Here is a 20,459-nt window from a genome sequence, read left to right on the forward strand (position 1 = left end):
CTGAATGACAAGTGTATGCCCTGTGAGAAATGTTGCTAACCGTCCAATGAGAAAGACTGAATTAAATTAGAAAATGTCCAAAAACGTGTGACCCAGCCAGTGGCTTTGCTGAGCAAATTAATCACTATAGCAAGCATCTGATTATTTCAGTTATAAAAGGTGCATGATATTAAATTTGGAATTTGAGATCTTTGTTATTTATTAACAGACCCTGGCCCTCAGTCTCAGCTATCTTTGTCAGCAGCATGACAGATTGTCAGCTCTAGTGATCATATACATGAAATGCATGTTTTGCTCATAATGCCAGAATCCTCTAAAATTGCAACTGCAGGTAAGTGATAGCATTTATCATTCCCTAATCTTCAGCGTAAATCAGGAATTCAGTTTTCAACCACATAAGATATGGGAGGGAGTTGAAAGCCAAAATACAAGTAGGACCATGTATCACAATTTCTGATTAGCTGAAAGTGGAGGACAAGTGGAATGAAAATTCATTCTTGTGGATTACAGTTCTTGTGCAGTCCAATTCCCTCTCATAATTTAGTCTAACATTAATGTTCCCTTTATCTTTACTCTGGGCTGTTGAGAAGACGCAGAGCTTGTCTGTCAAGTTTGGACTTGTTTTAAGACTATTATCTAAAAAAAGTAGGAAAGCCATAAAATAGAACTTTGATCCTTTCAAATACAAACAAAATACTGTAAGAGTGCACAGGATGTATATTTTTTTTTTCACACCTAGGAAACTGCCCAGCAGAGTCTTGTTGTGCGCTGCAAACACTCAGTAGGGATGGGCTTTTGGAAGCACTCAGCTGTGCCCTGTGGTCCCACCAACCTCAGTGGGAGTTTTCCCATTCAGTGAATTGGACTTCCTCCAAATTCAGTGCTTGGCCTTTCTGGAAATCCTGTGCCCCCCAGCAAACGTGTGGTAACGAAGTTGTCAGGAAAGACTTTGTTGCATCTAACGCTCCTTTTCTAATTGCATTGACCTACAGCTGTGGTGCCAGGCCTCGAGGCTGGAGTGCTCGGAGAGAAGGGAGATACTGTGAGCAGGAGGGCTGTGAAGCACAGGAACTGTAGGGTGGGACAGGACTGGGTTTACCTCGGATAACGTGCTATAACTGGACCCAGGTCTGTGGGTGGACACTCCTTCTCTTTGCCTGTACCTTACAGCCACGTCAGTGAGATTTGTCAGAAACGTTTTTCACATATTCCATCTGGTCACAGTGAGGCACAAGCCACATGTATAAACCTTCTCCTAAACCTTCGCCGTCTGCCCAGTTTAATCTAGGCAAAATATTGTACAGCTTAACTAAGCAAGCCAGCTACCAGGACATTCTACACAGGCATAGTTGGTGCACCTAACAGCAGATTTTCTAGATGTTACATGACATTTTAGCAGTGGAGCCACATTTTTGATTTGTTAAGACTACTATTGCTTTGTGAGTGGAAGTGCTGTGTGTTGCTTTGGCTGAAGATTGTTTGCGCGGTGTTTTAGGCATGGTTATCTCCATTACACTTGTGCTACTGCTCTGCCCCATTCTCCACCGTCAGGCTCCATATTAACATGTCTACCAACCTCAGCTGTCAGGGGTCTAAACAGCTACAGTTGAAGTCTGTCAGAATTGCTACTGCCGCTATCAACAAGGGGCACCTACCTGCCAACAGACCGAGCTCTCCATCTTCCTACGGGAATAGGCGCATAGGAGCCCTTTTCCTGGTCTCTTATCAGCCAGGCAAGAAACCTCGGAAAGGGCTCAGTCAGTTGTGTGTTGCAGGTGCAGCACAGGGCTAAGCGTTGTGCTTGTTGCTCTTAGGCGCTCAACACATCTGTTGATGATGGAGGTCCAAGTGAGGGAGTAGTAAGGGGAGCTGGATGTAAATGAACAAGCTCTTGAGCAAGCGGGCATCACAACTAGTCCTGGGTATGCTTCTCTCTTCAGGATCCCTCACAGGAACTTGTAACTAGAAGTGGAAAGTTACTCCTGAAAAATGCTTTCCAACTTCAGGCCACTCTAAATCAGGAATGTACCACAGCTGTGATCGTTTCACAAGTAGTTAGTATCTACCAGTAAAGAGGAAACTAATTCATTAGCTTTGTATTTAAGGAGCATCCCTAACATTAAGAACTAGAAGCTTCTGAATACAAAAATCGGGAACATTTCTATACCCATGCCAAAAAAAAAAAAAAGTTAAAAACCGTTGGAAAATGTTAAGTGCAATTGCCAGGGCACTGTTAAGTTCTGAACTCCAAGAAACACGTGGCTGTGCTGCTGATACTATAATATCACTTGATGGCTGGTGCCAGGAGTATCAGGGCAGCCTCACCCAGTTCTGTTCTGCTCGAAGCTGGTCTCCTAGACTCTCTGGAGTCTATGGTAATTTTCAGCAGCTCCAGACACAGGCGAGCTTTATTCTGGTGTGCGTGTGCCATTAGAGACATTCTTTCTGATGGAGCTGAGAGACAGCTGAATACAGAAGTACATGGTTTTGGTTACTATTAGCCAGTTGTGCTGCCTGCAGAGATTGCTTAGGGCCAGATTACAGCTGGTACATATATGTGGGAAGGAATCTTTTGGCTCCGCTACGGGCCCCGTGTTCTCCTGGCACACCGACTGTACCCTGCTAGCGCTGCACTTGCCAGGCAGTATGCATCCCTGATCATCTTCTGGAAACAGAGCTCCTACCAGGAGTCGCTGGACTGGTGGCCTTCCCCTGGAAGGTTGTGGTCTTCCTCGGGCAGGGCCACCCCAGCGGGGCTGCAAGCCCACAAGCTGCACTCCCTCTCTGCTGCAGGCAGCTGAACTGAGCCGCGGGTGCAAGCAGGAATAGTGCCATGTTTTCACATGCTTTAAAACTTAGTTCAGGCAGAACTATTAAACCTCCAGAATTTCATGCCTATATTCAGAAAAATTATAAATGTTAAATGGTTTGGCAGCCTCTTTTATTAGTCTTGTCTCTTTTCTAACAACACGGTAGATGCTTACAACCTTTCAAGTGGTTCATCTGCAAGAGCTTGTGTTCTGTGCTGCTTCTGGTAGTCAGGCTAATAGGCTAGTTAAAGTACAAGGTATCTTGAACGAAGTAGAAATAGCTGTCTCCTCTAGAGGACAGTTAAATTCTTGCAGTGGTGTGGTGATTGCACACTATGCAAGAACTGGAAGAAGTTCAGGAAAGTTATATGGCAGTAATCTCCTTCTGAGGTCAGAGATGCTAGCAAGTAAAGGGGGTAAGCATCATAAGTGTAGACTTCACAGAATAGCTTGGGAGAACTCCTGAACTCCATGCTTTCCAAATGCTGGTGTTCCACTTCAACATTATTAGTTTTCCCTAAAGGATAAAATACTAAACACTTCAGTCTATTACGATCATTGCATGATCCACTTCAGAAACAGCTTCTGGTTTCTCATAGCTTTGCTTGATATTTGCAGCAACTCTGTTAGGCACGTACTGCTTTTCTCCTATGAGCCTTAGAGCTGAACGGGAAAACTGAAATGCTACTGATTCAGAGGATGAAGATACATTGCAAAGTTAGTGCGCCTAGGTATGCCTCCAAAGAGAAACGCTGAATAAAAATCCACCTTGATGTGCTCTTGAATTGCAAAAGCCTTCTAATGCAGCCTGTGCCCATGATTTATAACAGTGACTCATAATATTGCATTATACTTAATATGATGTAACGCTGATGCAAGATGCCATTCGTGGAATTTCAATGTCACAGAGAAAAAGAGAGGAGAGAGCAATCTGGTCATGTACCTCGCCATGCTGTCAAAATGAAAAGTTTACAGCCAAAATATGTAGAACCTTTCAGTACCTACTTTGCTATTTTTTAGCAGGATAACTTGGAGAATAACATTTTTATTTCCTGGAGCATAAATATCTCTCAGACATACGTTATTGTGTTACTTACAGTAATTTAATTAACTTTGTACTTGAGAAGACAAATTTGCTAACAGATAATTCAGTCTTGCAATTATAACCCCTCACATGGAAGTTTGCAGGGCAAATTAGGATTATGCCTTTAAATTAATTCAAGCTTTATCTCTCTTTTCTGACCCAGCTGTTAGGAATTCTCCTCCTGTTCTCCCTGTACTGCTTGCTTCTTCCTGCAGTGAATCAGCATTTCAGGAAATACTAATTCAAAGAGGAAAGACACCCTAAACTCTGTTTCTGGAGGTCAGAAATAGCTGCTCTCCAATAGGTTTGACAAATGATGTGAGGCTTCTCGGGCTGCTTGGGGCCAGTTTTGTCGGGTGTATGCGACCCCTGTTTTGAACTCTGCCCCTTCCCTTCCAAGAAGCCTGGGAACTTTGAAGCTGTGCCTACGTGCTACAAAACTGAGTCCTGGTGGTTTGTCGCCAAGACAGAGAGACAAGCAGAGAGTTAGAGCTCTGTCCTTTAACAGTAGGGAAAACTGTTACTCGCTCCACCTCAGCAGCGGAGGCATCATGGGTGCTCATTCTGCAGGAACCATTGGCGTCACTGGCATTAGTTTGCAGCGTGGGAGCAGCTGGAAATGGAGACATTTCACACACGCTGATCTCAGGTGGGAGTGCTTCTCACTGCATCCTGGGTGTGCACGCAAGTATTTTTCAAGCATTGCACTACCAAGGCTGTTGAGGAAAAGGAACATGGATGTTCTCCACCTATGACCTCTAAAATCCGCCACATTTGACACAGTCAGTTTTCATTTACTTCTAGAAAGAGCTGACAGATAATCGTACTATTGCTCTGACAGGGTCAAGTATTCAGTAGGTCGAGAGAGACTGTTGTTGGCGCCGCAGGAAGCAGAGAGACATCTGCCTAGGTAAAACAAGACTATGAGAAGGTGGAAAGTCTTGAACTGAGATCTCCAAAAAGTCTGGATCAGGCTTTTCCTGGTGGTTCTCTATTGGTTTATACCATGCAGTCCTACCTATGCTCAGTTTCCCCGGTAAGCCCAGCAGGCCTGCCTGCTGCAGTGCAAAGTCTGCCATCTCTTGCTCGCCAAGATGGAACAGATGAATTTACCAGTGATTCTCAAGAAGACAATTAGATAATAATATATGTGTGATTTACTAGAGTGCATCCTGAATCACCTGCAGCTGGTGTCATCCTAAAGAAGGACCTTTTCACAGGTCATTCGTGAGTGCCCAGGGGAGTGGGCACAGCACACAGTGCAGTTTTGCATTGCAAGACCAAAGAAGTAGAGGGGACTGACTTTTGAACAGCAGGTAGGTAAAGATAACAAGTCAATAAGAATTGAACATCTAGTTTATTTTTGGAAGCCCAGTAGGTGCCAGTCTGTCTCCTAGGTGCATAAATATCATCAAAAACCTAGCCATGGGCGAGTAAAACTAGACAAGAATTTGTAGCCCAGAGGAAAGCCACCAAGAATAGATTGTGTGGAGCCTGATAAGATCCATATTGCTCCAAAAGGGAGAGTACCACCTCAAAACAAGACAGTCTTTGTTGTGAAAGGGTTAGGTTGTGAGAGACCTAGCTTGCCAAATACCCGTAATGGCCTCCTTCTGCCAATTGTCTTTAAATACTGTGATCTTTCACATAAGAGCAAAGCCTGAAAGGAATCTCTCTAGCAAAAACATAATTTATTCATTCTCTACAGGATGGTGGAGCAACATGCCTCTTCTCAGTCATGTTACTCTCTCTTTTCCCTGAAGATTTCAAATAGAGATTTGTTCGAACAAAGATCAGTAATTTTGCTCTGTAAGGGATGCAGGAAGAAGCGTAGAAATATCTCTAGATCAGAACAGTTCCTGAGCCTGCTGGAGAAATGGCAGATCGCCAGAGATAGCACGCACCACTGTTCTCCCAGATAACAATGCGTAGAGCTGAATCTTCCAGGCATAATCTTTTAGGACAGCAAATTGTGCACATATAGGTGAGACACACAAGGAGCTCATGTCCTCAAGGGGAGGCTGCTGAATGCTTTGCCTTCCCACAGGCCAGCTCCAGGACCAATGGCTGTCCTCCTCTACCCTAGGTCCATATCCAGGTGATAATGGAGACAAAAAATGCAACTTCTTTTTTTATCTATATCTCTGAGCTTTGCATTGGAAAAAATTTTTTAGACGGTAGCCAGTTCCATCTATGTTTGCAGTCCTCTGTAGGCTGGTGTGTCATTTCTTGGTAATTTTTTACTGCCAGCACCTATCGAATAAAAGCAGACCTTTCAAGGAAGTAGCTTTCCCACAAAGGTGGAACTCCTCTGCTATTTTTTATTTCAGTGGATTTATGCTTGTATAGCAGAGCAGACTGTGGGCCTTGGTATTTTACCAGGCTTTTCAGTATATGCCTTCATCCTACCAGAAGCCAAGTAATAAAGTTCTCAGACCATTTGTTTAGCAAATATTAATGGTTAGACCTTGAATTATTCTCAGAATTCAGTGTTAATTTTGCTAGTGTTTTGAAGTACAATGTTTGCACTAGAGAGCTGGACACAGGCACTGGGGATACTAGACAGAGTAAAAACCATAATCTCACCTATAAAACTACTACAGTAGCATTAAATAAAAGAAGGGTTAGGCTTTTGTTTGGGGTGGAAATGGCTTTTCTTCAATACAATCTGCTTGGCTCCAGCATAAGTGGAGATGTCTCAGAGCCTACAGGTAATTACCACAACAAAAATAGTATCCACAAATTAACTGCTGTTCCTAACTTCCTTCTCCCATTTGCTTCTAAGTCACACTAACATAATGCTAAAATCAGTACTAATGCACAGGAGCACAAGCAGTGGAGAAGGTAAAATAGAGAGCTAAGAAAACAAGAGGATTTACATTCGTTCTCTAAGATGTGATCAGCAAAATGGTAACTCCCATACAGAGAGCAGCACCGGACTGTACCTGCACACGGCTGTATGGGGAGCATACAGACATCCCCTGGCTTTTCCTAGCTGCTGTAAATCAGAGCCCTTCCACCACTGAGACTGCTCTGACGTATGCTGGGGAATGCCTGACCTGCAAGGATCTGAGGAGCACAGCTCAGATTGGGTCTCACATCTGCAACAGCTGCCATTGACAATCAGAAAACTGGCCGAGTGTAGCAAATGGCAAAGGCAGCAAACCCGGGGCATTCGGTGCCCAGGATCCCCAGGAAACGCGTGTGTTGGAAGCTGCTGAATTCCTGTCTTCCCGAGTGCTGGTTCTGCAGTAGCTGCTTTCAGCTACCTGGTCCCAAAGAATGGGGAGGGGGTGGGAATCCTGCTGTGCAAAATGATAAACCAAATCCATATAATGGTGTAACAGTGAGTCAGCCTGTGGTCTTTTTGCTAAAGTATTTTTCTCCTTGTACAGGTAGTCCTCACACAAAGAGCAAGGTTTAAACAGTTGGGTTGAAAATGATCCCTTTTCAAATGAGTGAGAAGTTCATGTCTGAACCTGACGAGAATCCCATTCACTCACACAGTAGCAGGCAAGCTTTTTATCATAAGTACCATTTGACTTTGCAGATAAAATGTTTGTTTGCTTTTTTCTTTTTACAGCTGTAAAGAGTAACATTTAGACAAATATTTGATGGACAGATGGTCCAACAAGCTTGCGTAACTTGCAAAGGTGCCTACTTGTCTACTGTAAAAGGAGGTTAGCATTAAAGCGCACTGTAGTTTTCATGCACTGTACATGATCTAACCCCATCTCCAATCCTAGGCCGGAGATGGCCGCATCTGGGGGAGAGCAGAGGTACTTACCTTCCGCCCGGCCTCGTTGTTGTGCAGGTTCATGAGCGTCCTTGCGTTTTGCTTAATCTCCCGGGCATCCACAAACACTTTGGCGAATCCTATTCCGTATCTGATGTCAGCAGAGCAGCCTCCCCATTTCCATCCTTCCTCTTTATGGTACTGTCCTTGTTTTTCTTTGTCACAACCACAGTCACTCAGGTTGCCCTGTGTACAGGCAGCCGTGATTGCATGTGCTACTCCAGCAGCAATGATGGCATATGTGAATGCTGCTTCTCTGCTACCTGAAATTAAAACAGTGCCGTAAATACATTATACAACATGGTGACATTAGTTAGAAAAAGATAGGCAAGCTCCTGTGGTGCAAACATCAGAAAGCTATTATTAGAAGTGCTGTAAATCTGCAGGCATAAGCAGGTCTCTACTCTTCTAAGTATTGATTTTTGTGGATGTTCACTCTCGAAAATGATAGCTCTCCATGAGGTAGTAGGAGATAAAGTATTATTTAGGCGACTTCATATATATATTTCTAAATGGTATTAGAAGTAGTCAAACTAAACTTTTTATAGCAAAAGGGTGGGGTGGCAAATGCTCTAGCTCAAAAAGAAAGAAAAAACAGGTGGAGTTGGGGGTGAAATTGCTAAAAGATCCATATTCAACTTTTTAAAAAATCAGCTCAGAAATGGGATTTTATTTAGTAATTTAATTCTACACTAAAAGGTATTTTTACAGGAAAACAACCTCTGTTAGAAATCTTGTTCTGAAAATATTTTAGCTGAACTGGAACATTTTTTTCACATTGTAGGTGTCACAAAGTTTTCAACACGGACATTTGTGCAAACTCAATGAAATAAGTTTTGGGTTTAATTTCAAAATTGCTCACAGGATGGAAGAAAAATCCTGGCCTGTTGTAGGTACCATGACAAAAGCAAGGCGAAGTAATAGCCTCACCAGAGGGCTGCGAGGAAGAGGTTAAGCCAATATTATTTTGTGCAATATGGCTATAATGACAGGCTTCTCTTTGTTTGAGGGGGTTCTCACTTTCAATCTATGATTTAATTTATCTTCTTGAAGCTTTCTTGCATTCTGGTGTGCGGATTTCCCATGTGTGGATCCTATGGGATCTGCGAAGCTTTTGGAACCAGCTCTGCTGAGAGAGGACCCCTTCAAAACATAAGGAGGTTTGCAGAGGTTGCCCATGTATATCAAACAGCCCTTTAAAAATTCTTGGATCTCCCAAACCAAGAACTTACCCCTACTCTTATTTCTCCAATGACAAAATGTACGCTTGCATCAATAGGATCAGAATCAGGCTCTTAATTAGGAGAAGGCAGATGGGAAGATCAGCTTCCCTTCTCCAAACACCTGCCAGTTAAGTTCTGGCAGACCTCAACTGCTGGCAATAGTTTATTATACATGAAACAAGCACATTTCTGCTGTTTATTGGATTTCACAGAAAAATAATCACTTGGGAAAGAAATCTTACAAGCATTTCATTCTCGGCTACATCCCTTTCACATCTATGATCTAGGTTTCTGTACTTGTCACTAAATGGTTCTTTTCATGAAAAATATTCACTTCCTTATGGCAAGGAAGTAAAATGGAAAACAAGATGACATAATCAAAATCTGTTAGTAGGCAACTTCGTGCCCTTTTATTAGCATAGGCAATATTCCCATTGATACTGCTATGCACTGTGTTTATTGAGGGACTTGTAGTCAAGTATCAGACTTCCTCAAAGGATTTCTTGTTTTCCCTTATTTAAAAAAAGAAAAATCGTAAAATGTTGAATTGTTACGACTGCGGACTTTGCAGATGAGGCTTTCTGGAACTAGTGGCTTTTTATGAAAATTTGAATGTTGGATAGAAATCCCAGGCTTTAGGTGTATTTGGAGTTGTACTCTCAGTGCCTCTGTGGGGCTGCGTGGGGAGTCCAAAAGTGGAAGTGGGGTCCCACTCCAGAGTGAATCCATGAGGACCAGGCAGGGCAGCTTTCTAGTTCCTCCTCCAGTTTATCCTCAACAATATCCTCGCTATTTTAAGTACAACACTATGAAAAATGCACTGATAAACAGGGGAAGGTACAAAAAGAAGTCTCAGTTTCTCCGCTCACAGGGGAGCAATGCATTACACCAGATTTCTGTTTCATGAAGCAGCAAATGGGACATCATCAAGAAAATATTTTGAGTTGAAATTTCCATCTGGTTCTGTTTTTCCTTTGGTTGGATGATTTCTGATCTAGCACAAGTTGTTTTCAAGATCTAGAATAAAAAACACTGGGAGATCATTTTTATCTGACACACTCAACATTGTAAAGACTAAGCAGCTCTTTTGCTTCTTAGAGGGGAGAAAAATGCAACGCAGAGAGTATAAAACTAGCACAAGCAAAATCAGAATCCAATGTCAAGCTTGCCCATATAATATATTACACAAATTAAGTTATTTTATAAGTTTGTCTTGTTTGGGGGAAAGGTTTAGCAGCTTTTTAAAACTAAAAGTTAGGAGATTACAAGGTAAACAAAGCAAGTGTCTGGAGGAATTGATCCAGGTAGGAAGTACCTTGGCACTTGTGCAGTATTGATAAAGTGGCACAGGCTTGTCACGTCTGCATCAAACTATCCCTGTTTTCCATAAATGATTCACTTCTTTAAGCTTCATTACCCTTGTCTGGCTCATAGAAATGTCAGCATACAGGCTAGGGGTAAGCTTAGTTCATTTTGAGCCTCTTCTGTGACAGTGCTTTAGATACCAAAACAGTGTAATAGGGGTTTTGTAACCAAATGGGATGAGTACCTGTATTTTCCTGCCACTTTGAAATAGCGAATACTACTCCTCTACTTCTGATTTCAGGAGACAGTTGAAATGCCTGGAGGATCTCAGAGGGAAACACTGCTCTAACAAGGTACGCTCAGGCAGCTGCTCCTTGCAGGCAGCCGTTTGTTTTCTCTGAGCTTCTGTTGATGCTCTAGAGCAGGCTGACCAAGGAAGTACTGCTCCGTATTCAGTCTAATCTCAAAATGTGTCTAAACAAGTGCTTCAGTGCTGTATGAACACAGAGGCTTTTCCTCATTTGTTGGACATAAATGTCTCCCTGCTCTTTCTGGTTTTTTCTGGACTTCAATAAGGTCAGCAGTGCGTTGCAGCTCCGTTTGCTTTGACGGCAGATATGGCTTCCAATATTTCTGCAGCTCCACTCTGTTGATGCAAATCATCCTCCAAAGCACTGGAGTCCTGTCTTTAGACCCTTCACTGGGTAGCACATGACAATCCCAAGCTGTCTTTAACTTTGTCTCTGAGCTCTGCACGGTCAACCACCACCGCAGAGTCTCAGGTATCATAAAGTGAAGCACTAGGGTTATCACAGGTAAGTGCAAACATAAATATTACCAGCTCAGGTGGCTCTCCTAACGCTGAGCATAATTATATACAACTCATGCATACCTTAATCCTGCAAACACTCACATGCGTATCTTTGCTTTTGTGTATAAATGTTCGTGAGACTGGGCTTTGGCCGATCAGCAAGTGGCCTGCCTGTGTATCGGCTGCAAAGAGCGGTCTGCATTCTGGTTTTAATTTAGCTAACTTAATTTTTTTTTTTTTTTAAGTTTAATCTTAAGATTGGAACAGTTTGTAAAAAGCTTCATTCACACTGATTAGAAATGAGAATTTAGTTTTAAAAAGAAGCACAGTACCTTGATGTTGCATGGGAAACAGGACCTAAGCCTGCAAGATAGAGAGGGATTTACTTGCAGGAAGTTGGTAGGTGCTCAGCAGTTCGGTACCTCTCGGGATCTAAGTATGTTTCTAAATAGCTTGGCCCGCCCTATCAGTCCCCCTCATAAATTGACTAAGCTGTGAAATAAAAAAAGACAAATTTCTATTTATCTCACTGGAAAACATGGGCTGTATTTTCTGCTATTTAAAGCCAAAGGGTCAGAGAGGGAGTTATCTGCAATGACATGAGCTGAAATATGATTGTGAAAATACAAAGATGGAAAATACAACGTACCTTGCCAATTATGTGCCATAGCTAACATTACTTCCCATCTCTCTATAGAGGTCATAACTCATAGCTAGAAAAAACGAAGAACAGAACTCATCCTCTGCCTACTTTGGGGTGTGCCTCCTCCTTCCTTGGTAGACTATGTATGATCTTGCAGGTTTTTTATTTTTATCTTTCTTTAACCTAGCATGTATGATTAATAAAAATGGTAGCTTAAAAAAATCATTGAAGTATCCCCCTCCTATTTTTCTTCCCCCTTCTGTAACGGTTCAAATTTTTGAGGGGTTTGGTGCCTTAAAATATTGTACTGACTTGAAATGAAAATGACAGTTCCCCATAAATCGGCAGCGTGTTCTTTGCAAAGATTAGTACCAATAAATAAAATGAGTAGAGTTGCTCTAAGAGGCATCTGAGACTTCGGAGGGTTTAGTCACTGCCCGCTTTCACCAGCTCAAGTTTGTTTCATCAACACATGAAATTCTTGGAGAGGAAACGCTCCAGGTATAGTGATTATTTTTGAAAATACCCTCTTTAAACTTATAAAGTTACTACTCAAGGCATGTGCATTACAAAAATCACAGCCAGTATTTTGGAGTTCAAACAACAGTTTCCCCTTTTCAGACGGCCCTGATCCCTCCACACCACTGCCTTACTTTAGAAAACGCCACGTACTGACCCTGCGATAGGAGATAGCTCTTCTACCTTTCTAATGAAATGTAATCTTTTTGTTTCTCTGAAACATGTACTCACAAGACACATCTGAAGGCAGGTATGAAAACCTTCTGATGGGAATTCCAACTGCAGTGACCTTGGGGCAATGTTTTATCTTACTGTGACAGTCCCTGCTGAGAAAGATTGACTTTTTGGCATAAAGCAGCATGCTGGGTTTTGGACGTTCAGGACGTATTTCAGCCTGGCCTCTGTTTTGCCTGCAAATAACTGTTCTCGTGCAAGACACTGACATTAAAAACTGGTTGTAAGGGCTGGAAGCTTAGCACAGAAATGCAAATTCTGACCTTGCTTGAGTAGATAGCAAGACTCCTGTTAATTACAGGATTTCTTTTCTGTATATCTTGGGGGTTTGGCAACACCACTGGTTCAGAAAACAGAGTATTTATCCATCTTTCTTCTAAATATTGACCACACTGAATAGTGCAGCAGCACTTAGAACCTAGTTTCCCACAGACTTGTGCAGGCAATTTTCCATGCAATATAAAAACAGCAAGCATCTTCATGATGGTCTACCAGTGGTTGTTTACTTGGTCTGTTATTTTGTAATTCAAAGAATGAGACTTTAAAACCTGACACAAGAAACTATACCAGTATTTAAAATCAAAAAGCTCTAGAAAATGATTGAAGATGAAATTCTTTCTTGAACACACCTGTACCGGGATGTTTTCAAAAGTGTTTGTCTTTAACACAGTGACAAAATGAAGTTTTACTATATTGTTTTTCTTTTAACTCTACCAGACCAGATAGGAGAATGGGCTAGATCTTGTTCTCTTTTGCATACTAGCAAAAGAAAGAGTTCCTGATAGCTACTGAACAAGCTAGTTAAGAGTTTGGCTTGTAGGATAGTTGTCATTTGTTTCAATAGGCAAGAGTGGGAATGTCCCCTCTTCCTTTACGTTGTTGAAGCCGTAGAAGAAAAGTTTATTTTAATATGTGGAAAGTAAATCACTGCTAAATTCAGTCCAGTGGGCAGTGTAGAGCTACTAGTGTACTGTATAAAGGAAAGCTAACAGCCTCTCCTGTTTTAAGGTGTACATCTGGGTACATCTGTAATGATCCCTGAGTCAAAGGCATTGTGCACAACGTACATAGGTGCTGAGTTGGCCTGCTACGCTCAAAAGTTTTAAGACTAGTTTGTCCATGTGGATTCTTGTTTTGATTTCAGCTTTCCTTATTCATATGAGTAATGTCAGATGGATGAAGGTATCAACGTGATTATACTGAAACATTTTTCAGTGTGAAAGAAACCAAAGAATTGATGCATTTTAGTAAGACCAGGATGAAAACTTGGTTGAAACCAGTTTTGCTGTAATGCTCTTCGGAGACCACCACATGTCTTCATAGCCCTCGGCTGATTCCCTCCGTCCTCTCCCATGCAGGGTCCATGACAGCTTCTGCAAGGTTGTAGTGCCTTTCTTTTCACAGATCTGCACTGAAATGAGTTTCCACTTAGCTGTTGTCGCTTTGTAGAGATGCAGTCAAACAGTTTGTATCATTTTTACTTGGGAAGTCTCATTTAACAGTGGCAGTGCTGCTCAGTTATGACAAAAGGACATGGTTTTTTATTTTTGCCCTATGATGCCAATATGGTGCTGTCCTCTAGATACCATGAAATGTATGCATATCCTAAGGCAAGTATTTGAGATAGTTACTCCTTGGCTTGTGATTATCACAAACAGCAAAGTTACTGTTGACTACCTGTTCGCAAGGTTGCACACTGCAAAATGGGCTACGAAGGCACCTGACGAAGAGCCTTCGCCATAGCACTCGCTCTTTCTGTGATCCATCAGAGCCCAAATCTGATTTTCAGATTCTATCAAAGGCATCTCTGGTTGCTCAGATGTTTAGGCTTGAACCACATTTCACCTGAAGAGAGGTGGGCAGGAGTTTTTGGCCTATCCTGCTTTAAAACCTTGGTTTTGATTGTGGCCATCTTCAGGAACAGAACTGCTGACCACAGTAACAAATATGTTTGTTTTTAAAAGTGTCCACAATTGCAGCCTTGCGCCATCTCCATGGTTATTTTAAAAATTCTCTTTGTGACTTTACATTATTAATAAGGTGTCTACAGAACTGTCTAGAAAAAAAAAATCCTTGTGTTGATCTTGATTGTGACTTTATCATTTCCTGTCATACTTGGACCAAGTCCTCAGCTGGAGTAAACTGATGTCACTTTTACTCTGTTATTTCTCTTCATGTTATTGGCACTATTGTCACCAGCTGTCATGATAAGATATCCACAGTATGTCAGGAGGGAAGAATCTCTCTTTTGAAGGACAAACTAGATAAAATGACACAAGAAACGGACAGTATATGCCGTGCACTTGTTGGAAGCATGCTATAACGAGCTGGAAACTCAAGTCTGTGATCACAAATACACCATATGAAGCATGGAAGAATTTAAATGGTTGCTAACTGTAACCCTACAATTAAATTACCACTGGAAGACGGATTATATGTGAATTTGTTAAAATACAGATACACACATGCTACAGATTAGAACAGGAAAATTTTGTTTGATGCTTTCCTTCTACTGACTTCAAAGTGTTTCACCATGGCTAGTATCCCTGTTGCCATTTTAAAAATAGGAAAAGAGAAGCAGAGAGGAGGAGAGTGCCATGGTCCCTCCGCCACACAACGGCACAGCCACGAGGAGAACTGAGGCCTCCTGAATCACCCTGCAGTGTCAACAAGAGAATTTAAATAATTTGGGTGCATTTGCATAACATTCATAAAACAGATTACCCAGTAAAGGTAGAAGTAATGAAACCTAGTTTTGAAGAGATTTAGCTTGGTGCGCCATCAAAATCATGGGCTGGAAAATAGTTCACAAGAATCTGTGGTATCCAAGGAAACTTATTTGTATGGACTAACACACGCAAATCCTATTAGCAGAAGAGTTACCTAAGCACATCCTCCCAAATTGATATTAGACTTTGCTCGCTGCACACGTTCAGCAGTGCAGTGGCAAGGCGAGCCACATTACTGTCATTCTGAAGTCATATCCTAATCATAGAGCGAGTACATCAGTGCCACTCCGGAGGCAGAGCGAAGCCTCTAACAGAGAAAGCAGAATGAGGTCATGTGTGGCCCACTGACTTTATTGCAAGTGCCAAGACAAAGGTGCCCCGTGTACTTCTGAGGTAATAACTTTAAGGATGCAATTGGCCGAGAAATGCAATCAGTCTTTGAATGCTAGAAAAGGTACTAATGTATTAGTTGCTGTTTGAATAGTAGTTTGTAACGCACATCGTGTCAAAGGACTGAGAATCTAGAGCTGTTGCTGCTAACTACAAGGGTACAGTATCTTTGTCCTAATGTTAACCTGGATTGTCCTTGTGCACGGTAACCTTAAAATATGTCCTATAGGGTGTACGGTCCTTCATGTCACATGTCTCTCTCTCTTCCCTGTTTAGGGTAAGGCACACAGGCCTGATCTCCTCCTGTTTGTGGGCACCAAATTTGACTTATGGCTTTATGGCACGTAGGGGTTACCCTTTTTAACCAGGGTGAAATATTAGCCTTTATTTCTCTGAAGGGTAACCTAGAGCACACCCCGACAGAGAGATATTAGGGAAAGAGAGAGAAATACAGGGAACAGATGCTTTTCCTTACAACCATAGAAAGATGAGTTGTGTCAGATATTCTAGGTTTCTATACATGCTGATAGGGAAGAAGCGGAAGAACAAGGAGACAACCTGAGCAGGAGTGGTTACGTTATAATATTTCATGGTGTTTGAGGGCCTGAGTATTTTTATCCTTGAGACACCACGCATGTCTTGTGTACAAGTAAAATTCACCACTGCAGATTTCAAACCTGTGTGATTTTTATCGAAGTTTATTTTCAAATGTAAATGTATAACCTGTTTAAATTTGAAGTTTTTGGTTATTCTTTAAATGATTTTTATAATTTGGATGCCATTCAACACTTGACTGTGTTCCGAAACCAATGATGAATTTGCCCTATCCGTCTTAGCCTCGTAATGGATAGATAGAACGTATTAAGAGTTATCACCTCAAAGACAGGTCAAAGTCTACTTCCTTTAATATTGACTTTCTTTAAAAGGACCTAAATATAACCCGCTAGCTAAATAATTCAATTTTGGGAGGGGGGAAGGAACTGAGTGCATGTTTATACAATAGACCACAATAACTCTGCAGTTTTATGATTTGTTGGAGAAGAAGAAATCCTTCTCACATTTTCTGTTTAAGGAAATGTTACTGTTAGACTAAATGAGCCCAAACCTGTCAGCCATCCAAATGGACTCTTCACTGACATAAGTGGCAAACACTTGCATGGATCACTGACAGGAACAGCTCAGCTCAAGGAATAGAAACAATGAGCTAATCTGAATAAATGGTCCATTTTCAGATGTTTCACAATGTCGTGCAGGGTGGTTTTTACATTCCCTACTTGACTCACTCTGTTTGATTATCAAAGCTGTTGAAAGATCGGTAACTCACACGGGGCTTTCAAATTTAGTCGTCTTGTTCTCTTTCTGTTCTTTCCTTAAATATCTCTAAGTTTTGGAAAATACACATATCAGCGTGCACACGTGATAAAACATACGTTCAGTTAATGCCAGGTGTTCTCAGGAGTTCCAGAGCAGCGTGGCAAGGCTGTGTCTCTGCGTTTCATGAGAATGCAAGGAATGAGGTACTAGGGACCTATCCTGCCATTTGCCCACGTATGACTGAACGGTGCCTGGAGCCAGTCCAGTCCAGAGGGTTTCCCAACAGGCTAGAAGCCAGGGCACAGCTTCTGTATGACTGCTCGGGGCTCTTCTAGCTTCTGTTCGCAGTCACTTCCGTTCTCATGAAATATCCATGTTTTCTATCACGCTAAGCATTGTTTGATGGTTTTTCTGGTTTTTGCATCTACATTTTAGATGAGGACGAGGCAGAAAGACCTCAAGGCTGGAAACCATAGATCCCAACTTCAACTTCTGGATGCGGACTGCCATACTGTGAGTGATTAGCTTTCAATGATGGCTCTAAAAATGGCTATACCTGTATTTGGAAAACACTTCTCCTCAGTCTTTTTATTTTAAGTGCTGTGGAATCAACAAACACTGAGTAAGCTCCACTACTGTGCGTTTTGCAGTACAGGGGTATGAGAATTTTAACCTCAGCTCTGTTTCCTCAGGTATTTGTGTTTGTCATTATGAATGCTGTTTTAGTTAAGAATTTTGATATATTTTGTACTGTTGCAGTAACTGAAAAAAAATGGAAACTGGAAATGGGATTTTCTGCCTGTCGATTGGAACAGTTTTCATAAGTGCCCTGACATCTCAAACCAGAACACACCCGTTCTTGCTGGTGGGAGAGAGGGCACTAGATATAGTTGCTATAGAATAACTATTTCATGTGGTGGAAATCTCTTATAGCAAGACTGATTGCTGGACCTTAGTCCCAACAGGTACAAACATCAGGCCAGTATCACTGGTGAGGTGCCTGCACCCCAGAAGTGTAATTCTAACCCCGCTTAGCATTCGGTCTCTGACCACTACCTTTAACCAGAACCAAACACCTTCTTCGCACCCTTAAGTACCTGAATAAGGCTGCTGTCCTGAGCACACAAATGGAAAACCTTTCAGAAAGGATTTGTGAGAGCAGGACAGTGAAATACTGTGGTGGAAGCTAACGCATGTGGAAGTGCTCTCCTGAACCGCAGCAAGGGCCACGGCAGGTACCCTACGAGGAGGAAGCGCAGATGTCAGTCATGTCGGTAATGACAGCCACAGCATCCAGATGAACACGCTCAAGGTGACGGTCCTGCCCTGGCTGGCACAAGCTGTGTGAGCTAGCTGGTCTTTCCCAGCGCCAACAGCTCTGCCCCTGACACTCCCCGTGTGCCCCCCTTTTGGCGTCATGCGGGTGGGAGCCGGTTAGTAGCGAGCAGAGAGGCAACGTACCCACTTTCAGCTCCTTCCCGAAGACGGTCCTCTCTCCCAGGGCAGAGCAGTTCCAGCGCCCGTTGCGAAACTGGAACTGGCACTCGTTGATGCCCATCTGGGACCCTTCCCCGATGACGATAATAGCGTCGGGCCTGCTCTGGCAGATCGCCCGCTGCCGGGGGGCAAGACCCGGGATCTTGTTACAGATGATGCTGGCTCCCAGGGCCACCACAGAGGAAAAACCCCTGCAACGACAAGACATCGGGGGTGGCTGAGGGGAGGCTCATCCCAGAGGCGGACGCCGCAACTCCCGCCACCTTCCCGCGCCGCAGGACCCAGCTTTGGCAGGTGCCCCCGGAAAACACCCGCCTTTTCCCCCTGTCGCTTCCCTCTCCCTCTCCCCACAGCCAGAGCAGAGATAAGGAGCACGTGGGCTCCTGCCAAAACGGGACCCAACTTCCTCATTCGTAAATTAAAGCGCAGGCAGCGGCGTTGCGTGCCCGGGCCACGCACAGCAACGGGCTGGGAGGGTTTTCCCTCTCCTGTTGAACAGTTAGAGAGAGAGAGAGAGAGGGAGGGAGAGAGGGAGGGAAGGGGGCTAACCCACGCTCTCTGCCCCCGGGCTGCGCCGCCTCCCCCCGCAGCCGGGCGCACCTGGACGGGCAGCGCCGCGGCGGCTCGGGCCGGGCCAGGGATGCTGCGAGACCGGAGAGCCGCCACCCTCCCTGTTCCCTCTCTCGGTGCGGGCGGCGGCGTCTCCTCCGGCTGCAGCCGCCGAGGGATTGCCGTGCGGGGAAGCGGAGGCCCGCCCCGGGCTGCAGGCGGCGGCAGGTAGCTGCGGGAGCCGGGCGGGGGCGAGGGCGGCCGCGGCACCCCGCACCGGGAACCGCAGGTCGGCGCGGAGAAGGGCCGGCCGCCCCGGGGGAGGGGGTGTCCCCCGGGTCTCGTCCCTGTCCCCCGTCCCCCCCGGCGGCAGGGGCCGCCGCCCGGCCCCTCACGGCTCCGCACATCGCCGGGGCCGCCACCTCGCCCCGCGGGAGGCTGCGCCCCCGAGGGTCGCTCAAAGGTGCGGGCGCTCTACCTGTCTTTTAGGAAATAATCGTGATCACCACCGTCATCATTTTTTTTTGAGTCTTCCCGAGTTAAATAGTAACAGGTCTGGGCAGGTTAGGCTGAGAGCGAGAGAGAGCGCAATTGTTATAAAAGAAAGAAAGAAAGAGAGAAAAAAAAAAAGTTACTTACCCGATCTTGATATACACAATCCCCAGGCTCAGGAAGATGTGGAAGATCCAGCGCCTTGTTTTCCTGTTCATATTCCTTGCTTGCCGTGTCTCAGACCAACATGCGAAACGATGCCTGCCACGCTCCTGGCCCGGGGCCGTTTCTGGCGGTGCAGCTGCGGGTCACGGCAGCGCGGCCGAGAGGGGCAGCCCCCGCCGCGCCCCGCGCCGCCCGCCGCTGCGCGCTGGCGAGCCCCCGCAGGCACTCACCATGTCCCTCTCCCGGGGCTCTCCGCTCTGGCTGTCCGTCTGCCCCTCTCGCTCTCTTTTCCCTCTATCCCGGATTTGTATGCCTGTCACACGTAGCGCTTTATTGCTGGCGATGTATGGGCTGCGGGATCCTCCTGAGCGCCAGCGGCTCCGGGCGCTCCCCCCAGGTTCAATGTTAACTATCTCTCTCTCTCTCCCCCCCCCCCCCTTTTTTTTTCCCTCCCTTTCTCTCTTCTTCAGCTACTTGGGCGTGTTCTCCAAAGGAGGGAGTTGTCCAGCCGGGGGGGAAGAAAGGCGGGGGAGGTGGGAAGGAGGGTAACCAGAAATGGCAGACAGATCACCTGCCTGCAAGGAGGCTCACAGCGATCCTCCCCGGGCGGAGAGCGCGGCTCCTCCTGCGGGCACAGCCCGGGGAAAAGCGGCAGGGGCTCCGGGGGGTGTCACCGGGGGGTGCCCCCGGGGCTGGCCCCGGCCCGCCGGGCGGCATGGGGCCGCCGCGCTCGGCCAGCACCCCGCGCTGCTCCGCGCCGGCCGGCACCGGGGAGGCGGGGGGGCTGAAGTTTTTACTCCGCGATAGCCGCCCGTTCGCCGGGGCTGCCGAGCACCTGGGGGCTGGTTTTATGCGTTTGCCCCGGCCCCGACGCTCCTCCCCTCGCTCTGCCTCCCCG

At 44.8% G+C, this 20,459-nt stretch overlaps 1 protein-coding gene across 1 annotated transcript in view; it reads right to left on the reverse strand.

Moving 5' to 3' along the window:
* WNT7A (Wnt family member 7A) overlaps positions 1-19,614 on the reverse strand; it is a 34,212-nt gene extending 14,598 nt beyond the window's left edge. Inside the window, exons 1-3 of the mRNA XM_050904691.1 lie at positions 19,544-19,614; positions 18,320-18,546; positions 7,682-7,953 (exon numbers count right to left, since the gene is read on the reverse strand). Of these exons, the coding sequence (XP_050760648.1) occupies positions 7,682-7,953; positions 18,320-18,546; positions 19,544-19,614 (570 nt within the window). The remainder of the gene's footprint in view (positions 1-7,681; positions 7,954-18,319; positions 18,547-19,543) is intronic.
* Positions 19,615-20,459: the final 845 nt, after the last annotated feature.

The sequence above is a fragment of the Gymnogyps californianus genome, chromosome 13 (assembly GCF_018139145.2).
Source record: "Gymnogyps californianus isolate 813 chromosome 13, ASM1813914v2, whole genome shotgun sequence".
In the NCBI taxonomy this organism is placed as follows: Eukaryota; Metazoa; Chordata; class Aves; order Accipitriformes; family Cathartidae; genus Gymnogyps; species Gymnogyps californianus.